General features: G+C 34.8%; 2 protein-coding genes across 6 annotated transcripts; both read left to right on the top strand.

The window, feature by feature from the left end:
* The first annotated feature begins 2,955 nt into the window (after positions 1-2,955).
* Positions 2,956-3,716, top strand: LOC125649512 (uncharacterized). The gene has a single exon (XM_048877087.2). It carries the CDS (start codon positions 2,988-2,990, stop codon positions 3,615-3,617), a length of 630 nt encoding a protein of 209 aa, XP_048733044.1. The 5' UTR covers positions 2,956-2,987; the 3' UTR covers positions 3,618-3,716.
* Positions 3,717-15,947: 12,231 nt separating this feature from the next.
* Positions 15,948-19,979, top strand: LOC125649511 (uncharacterized). Of its 5 annotated transcripts, none has more exons than XM_056164576.1 (3): positions 15,959-16,030; positions 17,853-18,028; positions 19,125-19,979. In XM_056164576.1, exon 3 carries the CDS (start codon positions 19,169-19,171, stop codon positions 19,817-19,819), a length of 651 nt encoding a protein of 216 aa, XP_056020551.1. In that variant the 5' UTR covers positions 15,959-16,030; positions 17,853-18,028; positions 19,125-19,168; the 3' UTR covers positions 19,820-19,979. The 5 variants fall into 5 exon arrangements, with proteins under 5 accessions (XP_056020550.1, XP_056020551.1, XP_048733043.2 ...); XM_048877086.2 differs by having other exon boundaries at positions 16,011-16,166; XM_048877085.2 differs by lacking the exon at positions 15,959-16,030 and adding an exon at positions 16,227-17,088.
* Positions 19,980-22,406: the final 2,427 nt, after the last annotated feature.

Raw genomic sequence — 22,406 nt, forward strand, 5'->3', positions numbered from 1 at the left:
TTCATTGATAGATGTAACTAGATTAAATCTATGATCAGTGAACTCGGGACATTTGGAGAGAAAAATGAAAAGCATTTTCAGTATGGTGGCCACACATATCACAACATAGAATTATCTGGTAAGAAGTGGTCTTTAAAGGGACATGGATACGATTTAAAATGAAAATTTTCAAAAAAAATTCCCCATTTCTAATGTTTACAATATCTAACTGAGGTATTTCTATAATGGTCAGCAAAAATGTGTGTGTCAGTTGTTGAGTTGCAGCTGAGATACAGAACTCACAATCCTTCGTTTTGTAAACAAGGCTCGTGTCATGTTTAAGTGATTAATAGAAAATATTATGTTGAAAACAAACGAGATGTGACTAACACTACAGAAACTGTGTGATAGTATTCAGAATTAACCCTCAATTTGAAAAATCTGCTTTAATCTGCTTTACTTTAACTAGTATATTTAACCTATGTAAACGAAAACAATTCGTACGAGCCTTGTTTACATAAAAAAGAGTTGTAATCTCTGTATCTCTCTTGTATCTCAGTTTTTTAGCTGACCATTAGAATAAAATTTAAAAATGTCCAGCTCAAATCGAGGCCATGCCCCTTTAAGTTCTGAATTTCGATTGCTTGCGTTGTTTGTAAGTTGACAATGCAAACTGTTTCCTTTGCGTGTATTATCTATACTTCAATATATTAATTAACAAATTTTGCCAATAATCTCTGAAACGCTTGCTCCAGAGTTACTGCTTGCACCTTTAATATTGTTTCATATGTAAGGTGAAGTCCGTAAGCTATAATAGAATCTTTCGTGATTAGTAAATATTGTAAAATTAATTAAAACCCTACTTTAGTTTTTGATAAATTACCCTGAGAGAGCAAAAATGAGAGTAGGATGGCGGATCTATGCCATTTAAAAAAAAAAAATGACAATTTAAGATAATACGATGTGAAGTAAATCCGTTGTTTATCGATGCTTGGTTCTGATCTTACAGAAAAAATATGTTTTTTGGGGTTGTTTTTTGTTTTTCAATTTTTTAAACAGTATTTTATTATGTATAACATATTACGGATAGGCAGCAGACAGTGCCTATATAAGCCCCCTCCTTTAAGGTACAAAGTTATGTTCACGTAATGATGTACACGAGAAATTACAATATATATGTTCATTTATGTTACATAAGGAATATTTAATTAATTTGGAGCTTCAAGTGACTTCCTATTAATCAAGTTTTATTTACTGTATATGATATCAATAAATATAAAATATCTAATGCACACAATTATTAAAAAATTGTTCTGAAATTCATTTGAATTAAAGGTATCGTTCATTCAATTCATGTGTGCAAAAATTCAAAGTAATTGTGATTTCCCGCGCTTGCGCGGAGTTTCATCTAATATTCAAAAAGTTATTAGGTCGCACAAATGACTGAGTATCCTAGTCCTCCTACTTCACCATTACTGACAGTTCCAGTCACTGTATATCACAGTAACTGTTACTCTTAGCTCTTGTAGATCTTAATGACTGACTATCTTAACCCTTATATATCATATTGATGTTATTCCAATTATATAAATACAAACTATACTGTCGATGTTAAAACGACATCGTCGATATCAACAGAAAATGGAAAACACAATCTAAATGAAATAATACAAGAACTGACTGTCGATATCCAAACGATGTCAAAATCAACATATAATGTGGACTTGATGATCGTAGTCTGATCAAAATTATATGTAATATGCGAAAAAAGAATCCTACATAGGGTCTGTAAGGATATACTTTGATCCCCTTCAGATGGATGATAGGGCCTAGTGATCCAATTTGATTGACCCAAGGACGCTGTATCAAAACAATAGTTATAGAGCTTCTTTTAGGAGGTTAGTACTTGTTGGACATTTAGGATTATATTGCAGGGACAATTGGATTTTGTCAAGGCTCGTAGATCTCTCACAAAGGTGAATTCTCTCTCTCTCTCTCTCTCTCTCTCTCTCTCTCTCTCTCTCTCGCACCTGAAATTCAATTTTTAACTGTGCTACTTGATTTTAGACAGGTGCTTTAATTCTATCCTTTTAACCCCGATTAGCCTCGGTAAAAACAGTCATGCGCTGAAGGTTCAAAACCTCGACCGATCGTATTGAAAATTATATTTTTACCTGTGGGCGCTTTAAATAATTAGGTGATGATGTATACAAATTAAAACATTAATCGGGGTGTCAACCCCCCGCCCATCCCAGAAAACCTGGCTTGATGAGATATTTAATTACATTAAACTACCCTAAATGCAGGTAAGTCACTCATGGTTGTTTTTATACGTGTCAGAGTAGTACTCAATTTGACGTGCATCAAAGAGACTAGAGGAAGCTCACCTTTGGCATTGAGTAATACTCCTCATTAAAATGGGGTATAAAACAAGTGCGACTTTTATGTTTTAAGCATACCGTGTATTCTAGTGGAGGTATATAGTGCAATTCATTAACGAAAATTATTGTTTAATCTTAGGAACATTACGACACCACTGTACCTTACCAGTTTATAGAGCTAGAAAAGTATCATTCGGATACATAAATCCAGGATATCTAGTAAGTAATTTTTAAGATCAATAAATTTTGTTATAAATGGCAATTTTAGCGAAACGCAAATGATTTGTCTAGAAATTATGGGTGTATATATATTTAGAGAGAGCTAATCTTAGCGACATCATAATTCCAAGAAAGATAGTTGTTACTTTCGATGTGGAAGAAATATTAACGATAATCAATTTCAGCGGTAACACTGTCGTTAATAATGCCATAAAAAATTCCTCCCTAAAAATTCTACATATACGGTGGTTCATGTTGCTTCGTTACGTCACGTTAATTGTACATTATAATTATAAGGGGAAAGCACAATTTTGATATTAAGGCATTTTGAAAATCATTGCTGATATTTATGTGTGTGTTTATTTCTTCTTTTGATAGGTAGTATATTTCATCTGAACAAGTAATGCCATGACCATGAAGTCAAATTCTGGTGTCAAGAGGAAATGTGTGGACGATTTAGAAGGACGTCCTGTGAAGAGAAGCTCTCCATCCCATAAAACTCCTAAGGAATGCAAAGAGGAAAGAAGGAAAATTCTGAGAATGTCCATACAAAAACTTCGACATATGGAGGACTGTGGATACTTTCTTACCCGATCAGTGTTGATAAACAATACACTCAAAAAGCTTCAAAAAGAAATTTGTGAGGAAATACAGTTTCGAGATTGCATATACGGATATGACTATGATGTGCTCAATAAAAGTTTTGTAGCACCACCGGATTCTGATTTCGAAGATCTTTTTTTTCCTTCGGATGATTCTGACAAAATGATTACGGACCCATTGACTGAAATGTTAGTGAATGGTGGAGGCAAGGATCAAACGGACTCCCCGCGGGCGGATCCCATAAAGGGCGTGTCGGACTGTGCTCTACTGGAATCTAACTCACTCTGTGTGGATCATGAGACACTTGGTGACGTTGACACTATGTCTGCGAGTAATTCCTTCGGTGAATGGCATATGGTCTCAGATATCTTCTCAGACATCTTCACAGACATGGACTTTTTGAATAATATGATTCATGCTTTAGATGAGACGTAGTGAATGTCAAACTGGTAAATACCTGCGTGAAAATATTTCGACAATTTGTGTGTAAAGCAGCTCACTGTCATTGTTTATGATTTTGAGAGAAAACATGTGCTCTTCGTAATATATTCATTTCATGTAAATGGTACTCAATATTAAATTTATTCATATATATGCAATGCATTGTTTATCAATGTAACTCACTATGTGGACAAGATTTATATATTTTGCGACACTACACTACGTCACAAGATGGTACGAAAGTCGATTAGGATCACTTAGAAAACAAGAACTATTTTTAAAGGTGTAATAATGCGAATCAATAGCGTACATAACGCAAAACAAACGTGATATTACGCGATGCAAAGGGCAATAACGCAAGGGATTGATTGTATATTGTTGAACGTTCCACTCGAGAATCTTTGACTCATATGGAGATGTCACCATTGTCGGTGAAGGGCTGCAAAATGTAGGCCTATGCTCAGTGCTTACGGCGTTTGAGCAGGGAGAAATCTTATCGTGCCACACATGCAGTGACATGGAGATCAGCATTATGCAAAATAAAAAGGTTAATCATGAACAAGGGAAGAAATTACAAAGAGAACAGGAAGCCATCCACGAAATCCACCGTTTCATATACTTCATACTAATGCATATGTATTTTAAAATCAATACCATGAGAAATATTAATTAAATTAAAAAACAATCATATTGTAAGACTTTCAAATTTTATATCCAATGAATAAAAGCCCCCCCCCCCCTCCCCTCCCCAAAAAACAACATTGTAAAAGATAAAATAATTTTTTCAACGAGTTTCCCCAAACATAGCCTTCTTCTATCGAACTTGCTTTTATTCGTAATTTAGTTCTACACCTGATATGATACGTGTTTGTAACTATGTCATTCGGCAAACCTCGGCCGATTCCGGTACCCTACATCTACCCTAGATCTACATCTACATCTAGATGTACCCTAGATGTAGGGTACCGGAATCGGCCGAGGTTTGCCGAATGGTAACTATGTATCACATCTTTTAAAGCGAACGAGCCCGAGTGAATAAAAGGTTTGCCTCATTTGGTGTGAACCCGATGAGATACAGCGGGAAATAAAACTAAGGTGAAGTTTACGATCCATAGTGATAGTATGGGAAATTAACTGATATGAAATAGCTAAAATACCAACAGACAATTTATGCTTGAATGGAATTAAAAGGTCACTATTAATCTAAATATTAAGATAGGAGTGTTGCGGTCACAAAGTTACTTAAAAAATAATATATCAAACACAAGGTGTTTTAACTTGCTGACTTAATAAGAATTGTCGTTATCCATGGTTATATACATACCACACTCTCTGTTGTAAGTACACACATATACTGTATTATGTGTAAATTTACACGCCACCCGGGGGGGGGGGGGGGATAAAGTATATGTGTTCTTTCTATTCTCTACCCATAGGTGTCGCTGCTCGCTAACATATGTCAATGCCGACATTTCAAAATTCTTGTAAAACGCTTTCTTATACAGACGTTTCACTTTATGACGAAGAATTAGAAGATAAATTTTAAAAAAAATATTGACTTTAATCATAATAATTTTGTGTGTGTGTGTTATCTTATTTGAAGCGAACAGTAGTGTCACCTAAGTGCATATTAATTGCTAGAACTGGCCGAAGCTGAAAGTAAATTTCCAGACATGAATTATGAAGTCCAAATATTCAGCCAAGCCGAATCTCAGCCGAGATTAGATCCTAGACACTTAGTTGACGTTGACACTATGTCTGCGAGTAATTCTTTCAGTGAATGGCAAATGTTCTCAGACATATTCACAGACATGCACATTTTAAATAAGGGACTGGTCAATATTTATCGGGGGTGGGACCGGTGCATACCATTTTAAAAAAACAAAACAACGTATGTCCTATCTTCTAAGGATACAAAAAGGGTCCCTGTCCTATATCAGATGTGTAATAAAAACGTGGGTGTCCTACCTAATAAAATATTATTTGTTTTGTAGAAAGCATGAACTGGAATATGGACATTATGAACTATACTTTTTGCATTGAGGAAAATGATGGAGAAAAGATTCAACATCGATGTGACCAATGTCATTGTTGTATATGATACAAATATAATGACTGCTATGCTGAGGTACTAGTGGGAAAGTGAACATACCCTTGTACATGAAAAAAAAAACCATCAACTATAAAACACTCCTCTTTGTCCACTGCAAATTGTAGGAAAATGTTAGATACCTTGGTCATAACAAAGTGAATATCATTAAATGATAATGAAGTATTGTACAAAATTTCAAGGCTATCTGATAAGCCATATATAAGAAGTGTTCAAAAGCTAATTTATATACTCCACCCCTCTAAGATCCACTATGACTTTAAGGATAACAATTGGATCCTACTGTCCTGACAATATACAGTGTTCACAGCTATTTTAATTACTTCCTCCACCCCTCTTAGATCCACTATAACTTTTTGGAAAATAATTGGATCCTCACGTCTCGACAATATGCACATCCATAAATGACAATGAAACAATCTACTAAGTTTCAAGTCTATAGGAGGAGAGGCGTTCATAATATTTTGTGACAGACAGACAGAATGTACAAAAACAATAACCCCCCCCCCCCCCCCCTGGAAGATGGGAGACATAAAAAAATATGTATATAATTTTAGGCCAAAAAGAAATTAATAATTAGTTTCTCATGCCAAAACTTTCAATTTTGAGGAGTCGGCAGGTATTTATTTTTTTACTTGGCTGTGGCATGATTTATCTTTCCTTTTTGTGTTGACTGTAGAGTGAGTTACCTTTTCTTTCTTTCTCATGTATAGGATAAGCAATGAATATTTACTATAAAAAAATAGCTTCACATTACTTACTATATAAACGTATACTATTATTGTTAAACACTTGCACATAAATGAGTTTGCATTCAATAATTATTTGATCAAAAAGATCCTTACAATTTTAATAAAACCTTCTGAAAGTTTTACCTAAATATCTTTAAACATAACAGTTCCTCATTTACATAAATAAACAAAAATATTTAGAATTGGGGGAAAAAATTCTATGTGGTACTTTTTCAACGGATGCTGCCTGAGAAACTATAGATTAATTATTTTTTGGCCTTACTTCATTATCAGATTACATGTAATAGTCCTTGAATTTGTCTGAAATCCTTACTCCTTGAAGATGGTAAATAAATTTCCTTTTCACTTTCACTTTCACTACTAGTATCAACACCATCACTGTCATCAGAACTGTCAGAACTGTCATAGGCTCTGATGAGAAGGTCATTTTCATCATCACGTTGGTCTTTTTCAGTTTCAAGCGCTAACACTGTAGCAGTATGACGTTTCACAGCTTGAGCATTTTCTGTCTTATTATGAAATACACCTAACTTGTGATGTTCAATGTATTTATCTAGTGTTACAACTGTTTGCTTTTCAATGAAGTTGTCTTCAAATATTGCATTCCAGTCTATTTCCTCGTATGTTCTTTCAGCTACATCCTGTCGCTTTTGTTGAGCTGTCAGCCTTCTTTTTCTAACCTCATTGTTTTCAAGTGCTTTATAAAATTAACAGCCTTTTCCTCAGAAACAATGAATGTGATAGAAAATTCTGAAACAGCAACCTGGTTTTGACCAGAAATATTGCCAGCTGAAAAAAGGTTGGGTTTTTTTCCAGATTAGCTCTTGGTTGGTAGTAACCATGTGATCTGTCTTAGAAAAGTCAAACTCACTTAGGACATATATCTTATATAAAGAAAAGGTGCCTAATTTCAACAGTTTTTGAACAGGTATTGATTAAATATCACACTAATAAGTGATAACTCAAGGTCATTTTATAAAGGTCAATGTGACTCAACATACCTTATATATGAATAAGAAACCTTCATTTACACAATATTTTAACGGTTATTGATCATTGTGCGAGTCATTCGTCAAATGAAGTAGTTCATATGTTAGATGCATTTCCGGGAGCATCCATCAGTTTTACTGATATTCTTGGGATTTGTTTTAGTATTCGTATGTGAATTTAATCCACTTTATCTATTCAATTTGTTTATTAATGATTTTTCAGAATATTCACAATATGCAATACCCTAGTCTTTTTAGTTATAATGTTTTAAGAAAGTTTTTAGCTTTTTCTAGTCAGTTTGATTTATTATGTCTGTTTTTTTACCGTCCAATTTGTAAGATAAATAAGTTCTAGGATTTGAATTAAAAGTTTTAAATACTTTTATATATTTTTTTATTGATACATTTGCAATAAAAAAAAACCAACATATTGCTGTCCTATCAGTGTTGAAAGTAAAAAAAAAAAAAAGTATGTAAGCCAAAAAAATGTGTGTCCTATCCCATTTTGCACCGGTCCCAACTCCCCAGTAAATATTGACCAGTCCCTAACGCAAAATAAAGGCATAATATTACGCGAAGCAAACGGCAATAACGCAAAGGATTGATTGATTGTATATTGTTGAACGTTCCACTCGAGAATATTTTACTCTTATGGAGACGTCACCGTTGCCGGTGAAGGGCTGCAAAATGTAGGCCTATGCTCAGTGCTTACGGCGTTTGAGCAGGGAGAGAGATCTTATCGTACCACACCTGCTGTGACACGGGGCCTCGGTTTATATGGTCTCATTCGAAGGACCACCCCATTTAGTCGCCTCTTACGACAAGCAAGGGGTACTGAGGACCTATTTTAACTCGAATCCCCACGGAAAAATAATGAAATGAAAGGCGTAATAACGCAAAACAAAGGCGTACTAACGCATAACATAAACGTTATTACGCGAAGTAAAAAGGCGTTAAAACGCCTTTCAGAACTAGCATAATAACGCGGTTGAAAAGGCGTAATAATGGATATCAAAAGAGCCGTTTCTAGCAAAAAGGGTCCTTAAGTATATTAGTGCTAAAGTGTGAACTATAGAGAACATCCCTCAAAATATCAGGGCGATGTTGATTGTCGTTAAAACATTTCAGTCAATCAACGATGACAACCAACTCGTTATTGGTAATCATGACCTTTTTCTTTACGAGTATGCAAAAAATGACGTTACGTTTTTTCATTATGAGGTTTTTTTGAAAAAACATTGTTGGATAAGATAAGGGCCGTTTTTGCTAGGAACGGCTCAAAGACGTAATAATGCCTATCAAAAGCCGTAATAACGCATATCAAAAGGCATAATTACGCATTTGAAATAAATTAAATGAAGTAAATTTGAAAGTTTTCATTTTCAAAATATTGTTGTATATATCCTCCACTATTCATCCATATTAATAAACATTAAAAATGGAAAAATAAAATTTGAAATTTTTCAGCTCAAATTATGTCCATGCCCCTTTAATACACCTTTCTTTCGTGTTATCACGCTTTTCCTTCGCGTTCTTATACCTCCGTTTATGATTATTACACCTTAGTTTGTTTCGCGTTGTTACGCTTTTCATTTGCGTTATTACGCCTTTGCTTCGATCGATTTGGAGTAAATCCAAGAACCTCAGTGAATAAGGACCGCAGATCACGAGTTCAACCCGCCGGTGTCTTTTGTGTTATTTATTGATATAAATTTTTGAATCATCTTGTTTTGTCTCTCCAAAATTGCATGTTTATTTTTTCATTTATTTTATTTATTTATTTATTTTTTATTTTATTTTATCTTTTTTGTTGTTGCTCTTTTGACATATATACTTATTACATATAATATCTTTCATGATTAAATCCCTTCGTGCTGATTTGATAAACTCTTTCAAGGTGTAGTAAGCCACCTTAATAGAAGTTGTTGCGATTCGCAACGGTTTGTTGAGTGAGTGGTTGGAATTCAGGTTATATGTTGGATCTGTGGTAATTTTACATAATGCTTGAAATAATTAACATTGGCCTAGGGCGAAGTTTAACGGCCCAGAGTGTTAAGTGAAGATAAGTGCACATAAATCATATATACAGATTGTCCACATTTTTACATATCCTTCCATGTTTTATCCATACCGTAAACACACCTTTTTGTTTGTTTTGATTGATTTTTTAATCACTGGGTATTTTTCTTTTGCTTGTCGCGTATTTGAGGATCTATAAAATTAGACAGAACAGAGGTAGAGCGTTGTAGTTTTAACAACCGATAGGATGTCACCTCCTCTTACATATGATATCCTCCCCTGGGGCCCAAGGCAGGGGTGTCACGATCTCTATTTTTAGACACGCATTTTTACGCTATGGTAAGAATAAAAACTAACCAAATAAGCCGATCTGGAGTCAAAAATGTTTTAATTTTAGCTGAAATGGAAAAGTCATGACAAATGCCAAAAGTTTATCAATATATATATATATATATATATATATATATATATATATATATATATATATATATATACATGTTGTCATAAATAAAGATATTTACAATACACACACTTTTTTGCTCTCATATATAATCATCTCGCTTTGAAAGAGTCACCAATAGACTTTTGCACTTGTCATGTTTTGAGAATTTATTTGGATTAATTGTTGAATAGAAAACACTTGTTTGCATAGACCCCTGCAGTTCCACAAAACGGATGTATTTTCTCAGTTCCATAGAACTACCGTAATTTTATCTTTCATTATATGCTCCCGAAAATTTTAGGGGGGGGGGGTTGCATATAGTCGCTGTCGTGTCTGTCCGTCCGTCTACCCGAGCTCATATTTTCTAAACCTTCCATCAGAAATTGATGATAATTGATCACAAATGTTCCTTGAGACCAGGAGTTTTGGACCAAGGTCTCTAAACGTCATTTCGGAAAGGTCAAGGTCACTCAGAACATAAATTACTTGAATCAACAGTTTTTGAACAGATAATGATCACATATCACACAAATAAGTAATACGCAAATGACCTTTAGACAAATGTCACTCAAAGTCATTCCGTAAAGGTCAAGGTAATTCAGAATATAAACCTTACATGTTATTTTAAAACAATCATTTCAACAATATTCAACAGTTATTGATCATATATCACAAATGTGTATTTGTGCGAATGACTTTCGGACAACAGACTTAAATATCAGGAAAAGTTTCCTTATTTCAACAGTTTTTGAACAGGTATTGATCGTATATCATACAACTAAGTGATAGAAAAATGGCTTTAAGACAAAAGTCACTCAAAGTCATTTTGTAAAGGCAAAGTCATTCAGAACATATACCTTTTACAGGGGCGGATCCAGGAATTGCGGTTGGGGGTGGGGGGTGGGGTGGGGTGGGGTGGGCGCCACTTTATGAGACAGGAGGTCTTTGAAGGAATTTGCAATTTCTTACTGACTTGACAGTGTATCAACTCTGTACATGTCCAAAAAGTTGTAACATGTCGATATCATTTCGGTAACTTATTTTCTTTGAGAAAAAAAATGTAGCATGTCGATATCGTGACGAAATGAAATTTTCTCCAAGCCAATATGTCGATATCAATATCGCATTCCGTTTGTTCTTCCTAGAAGAACGAAACATGTTTATTGTAACCCTCACAATGACTTATTACCTTACTCCTCTTACATAATAGTGACTGACTATCCTAGTCCTGACACATCACTTAACCACAGAATATAAAAAATTACCAACTATCCTTGTCCTGATACATTACTTAATCATAGAATATTAAAATAACCAACTATCTTTGTCCTGATACATTACTTAACCATAGAATATCAAAATAACCAACTATCCTTGTCCTGATACATTACTTAACCATAGAATATAAAAAATAACCAACTATCCTAGCCCTGATACATCAATTAACCATAGAATATAAAAAATAACCAATTATCCTAGTCCTGATATATAATTTCACCATATTATATCAAAATAACCATCTATCCTAGTTCTGATACATTACTTAACCATAGAATATCAAAATAACCAACTATCCTTGTCCTGATATATAATTTCACCATAGAATATCAAAATAACCAACTATCCTAGTTCTGATACATCACTTAACATAGAATATCAAAATAACCAACTATCCTTGTCCTGATACATCACTTAACATAGAATATCAAAATAACCAACTATCCTTGTCCTGATACATTACTTAACCATAGAATATCAAAATAACCAACTATCCTTGTCCTGATACATTACTTAACCATAGAATATCAAAATAACCAACTATCCTAGTCCTGATACATCACTTAACCATAGAATATAAAAATAACCAACTATCCTTGTCCTGATACATCACTTAACCATAGAATATTACAATAACTAATATCCTAATCCTGATACATCACTTAATCATAGAATATCAAAATAACCAACTATCCTAGTCCTGATACATCACTTAACCATAGAATATTACAATAACTAATATCCTAATCCTGATACATCACTTAATCATAGAATATCAAAATAACCAACTATCCTTGTCCTGATACATTACGTAACCATAGAATATTAAAATGACTAAATACGTTAGTCATATCATATTACAACGACTTAATATCCTAGACTTACTGCCTCACCTAACCATTGCATTTCACAATCACTGAATATCCTACTTTTGGTACACCACTTAACAAAGGATAGTGTATTATATTGACTAGATATACTGGTCCTGTTACAGCATTTAAGCATAATATATTACAATGACTGACTATCCTAACTCTCGTGTAATACAATGACCGACTATCCTAACTCTCGTGTACTACAATGACTGACTATCCTAACTCTCGTGTACTACAATGACTGACTATCCTAACTCTCGTGTATTACAATGACTGACTATCCTAACTCTCGTGTATTACAATGACTGACTATCCTAACTGTCGTGTATTACAATGACTGACTATCCTAACTGTCGTGTATTACAATGACTGACTATCTTAACTGTCGTGTATTACAATGACTGACTATCCTAACTGTCATGTATTACAATGATTGACTATCCTAACTGTCGTACACTACAATGACTGACTATCCTAACTGTCATGTATTACAATGATTGACTATCCTAACTGTCGTACACTACAATGACTGACTATCCTAACTGTCATGTATTACAATGATTGACTATCCTAACTGTCGTACACTACAATGACTGACTATCCTAACCGTCGTGTATTAAATGACTGACTATCCTAACCGTCGTGTATTACAATGACTGACTATCTTAACTCTCGTGTATTACAATGACTGACTATCCTAACTCTCGTGTATTACAATGACTGACTATCCTAACTCTCGTGTATTACAATGACTGACTATCCTAACTGTCGTATATTACAATGACTGACTATCTAAACTGTCATGTATTACAATGACTGACTATCCTAACCGCCATGTATTACAATGACTGACTATCCTAACCGCCATGTATTACAATGACTGACTATCCTAACCGTCGTGTATTAAATGACTGACTATCCTAACCGTCGTGTATTACAATCACTGACTATCCTAACTCTTGTGTGTTACAATGACTGACTATCTTAACTCTTGTGTATTAAAATGACTATTCTAACTGTCATGTATTACAATGATTGACTATCCTAACTGTCGTGTATTACAATGAATAACTATCTTAACTGTCGTGTATTACAATGACTGACTATCCTAACTGTCATGTAATACAATGACTGACTATCCTAACTGTCGTGTAATACAATGACGGACTATCCTAACTGTCGTGTACTACAATGACTGACTATCCTAACTGTCGTACACTACAATGACTGACTATCCTAACTCTCGTGTATTAAATGACTGACTATCCTAACTGTCGTGTATTACATTGACTGACTAACCTAATGTCGTGTATTACAATGACTGACTATCCTAACCGTCATGTATTACAATGACTATTCTAACTGTCATGTATTACAATGATTTACTATCCTAACCGTCGTGTATTACAATGACTGACTATCCTAACTGTCGTGTATTACAATGACTGACTAACCTAACTGTCGTGTATTACAATGACTGACTATCCTAACTGTCGTGCATTACAATGACTGACTATCCTAACTGTCGTGTATTACAATAACTAAATATCCTAACCGTCATGTATTATAATGACTTACTATACTAACTGTCGTGTATTACAATGACTGACTATCCTAACTGTCGTGTATTACAATGACTGACTATCCTAACTGTCGTGTATTACAATGACTGACTATCCTAACTGTCGTGTATTACAATGACTGACTATCCTAACTGTCGTGCATTACAATGACTGACTATCCTAACTGTCGTGCATTACAATGACTGACTATCCTAACTGTCGTGCATTACAATGACTGACTATCCTAACTGTCGTGCATTACAACGACTGACTATCCTAACTGTCGTGTATTACAACGACTGACTATCCTAACTCTCGTGTATTACAATGACTAACTATCCTAACTCTCGTGTATTACAATGACTGACTATCCTAACCATCATGTATTACAATGACGGACTATCCTAACTGTCGTGTACTACAATGACTGACTATCCTAACTGTCGTGTACTACAATGACTGACTATCCTAACTGTCGTGTATTACAATGACTGACTATACTAATCGTCATGTGTTACAATAACTGACTATCATAACCGTCGTGTATTACAATAACTGACTATCCTAACTGTCGTGTATTACAATAACTGACTATCCTAACTGTCGTGTATTACAATGACTATCCTAACTGTCGTGTATTACAATGACTGACTATCCTAACTGTCGTGTATTACAATGACTGACTATCCTAACCGTCATGTATTACAATGACTGACTATCCTAACCGTCGTGTATTACAATGACTGACTATCCTAATTATCGTGTATTGCAATGACTGACTATCGTAACTGTCGTGTATTACAATGACTATCCTAACTGTCGTGTATTACAATGACTGACTATCCTAACTGTCGTGTATTACAACGACTGACTATCCTAACTCTCGTGTATTACAATGACTAACTATCCTAACTCTCGTGTATTACAATGACTGACTATCCTAACCATCATGTATTACAATGACGGACTATCCTAACTGTCGTGTACTACAATGACTGACTATCCTAACTGTCGTGTACTACAATGACTGACTATCCTAACTGTCGTGTATTACAATGACTGACTATACTAATCGTCATGTGTTACAATAACTGACTATCATAACCGTCGTGTATTACAATAACTGACTATCCTAACTGTCGTGTATTACAATAACTGACTATCCTAACTGTCGTGTATTACAATGACTATCCTAACTGTCGTGTATTACAATGACTGACTATCCTAACTGTCGTGTATTACAATGACTGACTATCCTAACCGTCATGTATTACAATGACTGACTATCCTAACCGTCGTGTATTACAATGACTGACTATCCTAATTATCGTGTATTGCAATGACTGACTATCGTAACTGTCGTGTATTACAATGACTATCCTAACTGTCGTGTATTACAATGACTGACTATCCTAACTGTCGTGTATTACAATGACTGACTATCCTAACTGTCGTGTATTACAATGACTGACTATACTAATACTTGTATATCGCACAAATGACTGAGTATCCTAGTCCTCCTACTTCACCATTACGGACAGTTCCAGTCACTGTATATCACAGTAACTGTTACTCTTAGCTCTTGTACATCTTAATGACTGACTATCTTAACCCTTATATATCATAATGATGTTATTCCAATCATATAAATACAAACTATACTGTCGATGTTAAAACGACATCGTCGATATCAACAGAAAATGGAGAACACAATCTAAATGAAATAATACAATAACTGACTGCTTGTCGTCAACATCGACAGGTAATAATTGTGGAGACTTGATGAACATAGTCCGATTGAAATTATATATAATATACAATTGTATTGTATATTGTCGATATCGAAACGACACACGCATGTATACACACACACACACACACACACAGAGAGAGAGAGAGAGAGAGAGAGAGAGGGGGGGATTTATTCGTTCTCTGTTCCTGTATTCACAATTACCAACTTTACAAGAATGGACTAATTGTCTTCTATGAACTGTGAATCATGTGACTTTTAGATATATTAAAAACTATAAGAATATAAACGTGAATTAAAGATTAGTTTTGTTGATGTAACCTTTTTGGCGAGTGATCTTCCAACACAATATTCGATGGATATTTCAGTAAATGCAAAGGTCGAAACACATTGCAATTTTGTAGGCGACGCTAATTACAACATTAAACTTCATAAAGATTGCTGTTCGCTTTTTTCAGTGGGCAATATATATGTATATGCAAATACTGTTAACATATCAAAAATCGTAGCATACTGCCCACGGCGTCAAATTCATATGAAACATGACACATCGCTAACTGTGTCGCTAACGAGATTTGCGTGCATGCGAGCGTGCGCGTTCTCAATTGTTGATTGATCTGGGAGAGTCAGGTAAGAAAAGTCCCCCTTTTTCGTCACAGACATGAGCAAAATTAATTTCTCAAATACACTTGACCTTATCATTTGATTATCAGTGAAAGTGTTATTAACGTCTGATATTTTCTTCATCGGTGATGACAATGCAAAGGTAAGCATATTTCTATCACTAATTTTAAACGTCAGCTAGGTAATAATTGTTTTCAAGAAACATACGAGCAAGTTGAATCAACAGTGCGTATGTTTATCATCAGTGGGTGAAAATAACATATACAATTCACGTTTAGGAAAGTATGCCGCTTTTATGAGACATTGGTTGTATAGGTAAACCGTGAATAATCATATCCATCTTGTGTGGCTTAGTTAGTACATGTAATTAGATATGTGAGTCTTCTTAGAAAATTCTACTGTTTGGAAACTATGAAGGAGTGGATCCCGTTTTTCGTTAACCTACAGGTGGGCTAAGTATTAAGATCGCACGGGTAGTGTAAAGGGCCTATTAAACAGACTATTTGATGTGTTCGGGTACGCAGATTAATGCTCTTTACACCCATGTGTTCGTAACAATCCCAAAGTGGCATTTAAACAAATCGAAAATCGGCAGCTGTGTCGAAACAAGGCACCCGTTATCATGCGTTCCTTTGTTGTGTCCTGGCCTTGGAAAAGGTACGGACTGTGTGCGTCGGAACTATATTTTCCCTTTTTCGTGGTTAAACGTCAAATCAATTCAGGTGTTATTTAATAAGTAGTCATCAAGCTCCGACATTTGGAATTTTAGTGTGTATCATTGGTCATTATTAAAGCGAAGATTTAGCTGCAGATGAAACTTTGCCTTTGTGTGGGATGTCCCCGCATAGCATGTCTGGTGTTGCTATCTTTAAGAATCAATTTGTAACAGAGAAGTGAAGGATTTGACCTGTTACGGCGGAGGTGGCTTGCTTTGTTTACTATTTACTGTACGACTACGAGTTGTTGATTTCCTAAAAGGATATGTTAAATACCACTGTGTTAAAAAAGTAACAGCAAATACACATGGTAATTTGGGTTTTGGACTTTGGATATTTCTTATGCAGGTATGATATTTATATATTCACGTGAACTTTTCAATTTTAAGTTCCAATATCTCCTATGGTAAAATCTTGATTCACACAGACACATGTACATTTTCTGTTGCAAGTGGTGCCCGAACGCTCGCGGCAGATTTTGTGCTCATATAGCTTGTCTGAATTAATCATCATGTTTATTACTACGTTTGTAAATGCTGGTCAAGAGGAAGCATCAATTGGAAAAAAAATATTCCCCTGTCAAAGTGTCTCTGTATGGTACAAAACGGAAGTGTGTAAATTGTTTAGTACAGGAAATTTATTCTTTTCTTAGGTGTTATTTTAAATAACTTATTTATATCAGTAAGTTACGTAGGTATATTTCTATGAAACCAGAATATGGTTGAAAGTCATTCTAGCTAGATAGTATAGTGAGAATTTTTCTTCTCTGTCTAAACGCTGTGTATTTTAACTTCTGAGCGAAACAAATGGCATGTCAAGCGGTGATTGGCGAGCTCATGTTATCAACATGTGCGTCTCGTTAGGAACTCGCTAGATTATGACCAGTTATTAAACGCTGTGTACATCGCTGAATAGACGCCGCTTTTCCTTTTAACTCGTTATAATACATCTTTGTTTCACATGTCGTTTAGTATTAATACGATGTGAATAGTACTAATCAAGTGGGCAGTGACTTATATGTAAACATTGTGATACATATACGTGGTATTGATTTCAGGGGAAACAAGAATCCAATGATAGGGTCTGTATATGTATACTTTTTCTTTCTTCAGTTTGATGATAGGTGCTAGTAATTCACTTTGACCCTAGGACGCTGTACTGGAACATTAGTAGTGTTACCACGAAGAGTTTTCTAGGAGGTTACTTATAGGACAAAGGATTATATTGCAGTGACAGTTGGAAGCAGACGTCTCGTTTAGTCAAGGCTCGCGTATCACTCACAAAGAAGGTAATCTCTCTCTCTCTCTCTCTCTCTCTCTCTCTCTCTCTGAGTGTGTGTGCATCTCGCACCCTAAAATCAATTTTCGACTGTGTTATTTGATTTTAGACAGGTGCTATAATTTTATCCTTTTGACCTCGATTAGCCTCGGGAATATTTAAAAACAGTCATGCGTTTAAGGTTCAACCTCGACCGATCGTATTGAAAATTGTATTTTTACTTAAGGACGCTTTAAATCATTAGGTGATGATATATACAAATTAAAACATTAATTAGGATGTCAATCTCCCCTCCCCCCAGAAAACCCGGCTTGAAGTAATTTTTAATTACATTTAATCAACCTAAATGCATGTAATTCATTAATGGTCGTTTTTATACGTGTTAGAGCAGTAACCATGCATCAAAGACATTAAAGGAAGCTCAACCTTTGGCAAAAGAGTACACTCCCTCATAAAAAGGGGATACTTTAAAAGTTATAAATATATTGTGTATTTTGGTGGCGTCCTTAACGAAAATTATTGTTTAATTTGAGGAACATTACGATGACAGGATAAAGTGTACCTTATCAGTTTAAAGAGCTAGAAAAGTGCCAGTGGGATAAATAAATTAAGGATATATGTCGAGTCAGTAGTCTTTACATATGTAGGAAGTTAACAAACACAAAACAAGCTTCTCTGGACTCGTCGGAGATTATTCATTAGAAAGGATATAATTATAGAGCCATATGTCAAAATACAAGTTCACGGTTTTGAAGGTTCGGTGGTTCATGTCGCCCCGTTACGTCACGTTTAAATCGCCGAGCAAATTGTACATCGAAAAGGTGAACAAGCAGTAAAAGGCATATTGTTGTATCGCGAACCGGAGGTGAACTAGTGGAATAAGAACTTCAATCGATCTGACGCCGCTGTGTATCTATTATCTTGAGTTGTTCGGGGCGCTCAACGAGTTAATAGGGAATAACACTTGAACAAGAATCCACGCTTCTTTTGTTTGTCGTGCAACGAGGGATAAAAATTATATGGGAAAAACACAAAAACAGTTTTGATAAGGCATTTTGAAAATCATTGCTGATATTTATGTGTTTGTTTATTTCTTCTTTTCATAGCTTGTATATTTCATCTGAACAATAATAAGTGATGGAATAATGCCATGACCATGAAGTTAAATCCTGAACATGTTGGTGTCAAGAGGAAATGTGTGGACGATTTAGAAGGACGTCCGGTGAAGAGAATCTCTCCATTCCATAATACCCCTAAGGAACGCAAAGATGAAAGAAGGAAAATTCTGAAAATGTCTATACAAAAACTTCGACAAATGGAGGACCCAGAATACTTTCTTACCCGGTCAGTGTTGATAAACAACACACTTAAAAAGCTTCAAGAAGAAATTCGTGAGGAAAAACAGTATCAAGGTTACAAAAATTGCATATACAAATTGCGTCCTAGTTATGGTTATGATGTGCTCAATAACAGTTATCTAGCATCACCGGAATCTGATTTTGAAGATCCGTTTTCTCTTCCGGATGATTCTGACAAAATGATCACGGACCAACTGACTCAAAGGTTAGTGAATGAAGGACGCGAAGATCAAACGGACTCCCCGCGGGCGGATCCCGTGGAAGGCGTGTCGGACTGTGTTCTACTGGAATCTAACCCATTCTGTGTGGATCAAAATGAGACACTTAGTGACGTTGACACTTTGTCTGAAAGTTCTTCGGAGGAAAATTCCTGCAGTGAAAGACAAATATGCTCAGACATGGACGTTTTAAATAATTTGATTCATGCATTAGAAGAGACGTAGTGAATTTCAAACGGATAAAAAACCTTTGTGAAAATATTTCGAAAATTTGTGTGTAAAGCAGCTCGCGACCATTGTTTATGATTTTGAGAGAAAACATGCCCGCTTCGTAATATATTCATTTCATGGAATGGTATTCAATATTAAATTTATTTATATGCAATGCATTGTTTATTAATAGAAGTTGTCGTGATTCGCAACGGCTTGTTCAGTGAGTGGTTGGAATTCAGTTTATATGTTGGATCTGTGGTAATTTTACATAATGCTTGAAATAATCATTAACATTGGCCTAGGGCGAAGTTTAACGGCCCAGAGTGTTAAGTGAAGATAAGTGCACATAAATCATATATACAGATTGTCCACATTCTTACATATCCTTCCATGTTTTATCCGTACCGTAAACACACCTTTTTGTTTGTTTTGATTGATTTTTAATCACTCCGTATTTTTCTTTTGTTTGGTTTCAGTCTTGATTTCAAGAGGAACCGTCTGTTTACGTCACAGACTTTAATAAATGAAATATTTCTCTTTATTATTTTTCCATTTGTATATGACAACACAAAATTAAATGCATATTCTTATTGATTTAATTAATTGATTACATATATTTTGATGTCACAAAGTGATTAAATTTTTGATTAATTTATGCTTTAGTCTGGATTGTAAAGTAATTTAAATGGCACCACTGAGTGAATCTGTCGCCATCAATCGCTTTTCAATGTAAACAAGCTCTCGGTACAAAAGATTTTTTTTTAGTTCTGGGGTTGCCTTTGATGAGAATCATTTGAAGATTTTTGTATCAGGTATAACCACCACTGCAGACGACTCAGTTTTTGTAGGAAAATCCCCAATGGAAACATCTGTTAGCACAATAAAGCGTCTAGTAGCAGACAGTGGCAAATAGCACGGGCGTATGCCCGCTGAGATTGGTTTTACAAGGATTGGACTGTCTACCCGGCACAAATACTGAAGAGACAACCATTTAATAATGTTATTATGTAAAGCAAAAACAAAGTCCAAGATTGGTCAACAAGTAAACGAGATCTGAATATTTCAGGCCTTGAAAATAAATGAAAATTTTGTAAATGTCATGGTATTACGTGTTCCAGATAAAGATAATCATGGATATTGCAAAGTCAACCACACAATGATTACAAAATTGGTCAAACCAATAACAAAAGTTGCCTTGTTACTGCAATAAGATAATCTAGGTGTGCTTTTAATCAGACTTGATAAATGATACATTGTAAGCGATCAATTTCAGCAATTCATTTTGATAGTGGGACAAGTAATATCTGAATATTTGACTTTGTAGATTTTGCATTTCGTGCAATAGAGACATTTAGCTTGTTAAACTAGCATGATTAGAAAGAGGAAAAAATTCTGTATACAAAGCTACACAATAATTCTTAAATGAGTATTGGATTGTGGGTGTTCTTTCTGTTAGATTTTCTGACCTTCTTGATGCGCTCTCTTTTTATTTAAAAACGTTATTTGGAGAACAGTTTTACGACGATTAACATGCATATCAAATGGTCACGAAGCAGTTAAAAATAATGACATTTCTCTGGCGGATCTATGGAAAATATTCAGCAGGGGAGTAGCGCCATTTAGTTTATGTTATATCAGCGTTCGCTATCAGTATGTTAAATTAGTTATAAAAAGAGTCGGCGGCACATCAACTCTCAGGAATACTTCTTGTCTGCACTGTGTATAATATGACATACGTATATCATTCCATTGCATGAGAAAAAGGCGTTTTAAATAATCAATTGTAATCGCCTCTCTTTTCACATATCACATGTATCTCTAAACAATATGTGGGATAAACTTTGCGTAACGAAACAAGAAACTCGATTATCATGTCTTTTCGTATCAAAGAAGTTTTCTTTTTATGCCTCGAAAAAGTAATTATTTCTTTTAAGAAAAAATACAGATATTTATAAACCTTAAAATTCGATACTTTTTCAAGTGCAGAACTTGTAACATAGCCACAAGATACCACCATATTATAAACGAACACCCAGCAATAAAATTAAGGTTTTTCATAATTGGTTCAGTCTTTGTTCTCGGTTTTAAAAAAAGTGGCAGCGCATTAGAGTTCTAGAATAGCAGCGTGATGGTTCAGGAAGTCGATGTACATTTCACATACGTTAGTTTTTCTTCCCATTTGATGTCTCTGTTCGTACAAGCAGACGAACTTGCGGACGAGGAAATAACGGGGGTTTTCATGCTTACAGTTTAATAATGTGTCAGCATTGTCTCTTGGACAAAATCCGGTTTTTACTGAAGTAAAATATCATAGCACATTATTCATTTAGCATGGCGTAATGTATACCGTGACATTTCCTCAGTAATATAATATTTCAAGCATATCGAAATGATATTTCATAATTTGTTCCTTGTGAACGATATAAATAATGGGTTCCCCGGCTTTTACGATTGACACACGTAAAAATAATCTATAAAAAGGTCCTAATATCTTGAAGCCTGTCCTAAACAATAGTCACATAAAATGAATGTTAAAGCACTATCATTTACTACTTCCATGTCATAAATCTCGCATTTCTGAAACACGTGTGAAGTGAAG

The sequence above is a fragment of the Ostrea edulis genome, chromosome 5, assembly GCF_947568905.1.
Source record: "Ostrea edulis chromosome 5, xbOstEdul1.1, whole genome shotgun sequence".
NCBI classification, from domain to species: domain Eukaryota; kingdom Metazoa; phylum Mollusca; class Bivalvia; order Ostreida; family Ostreidae; genus Ostrea; species Ostrea edulis.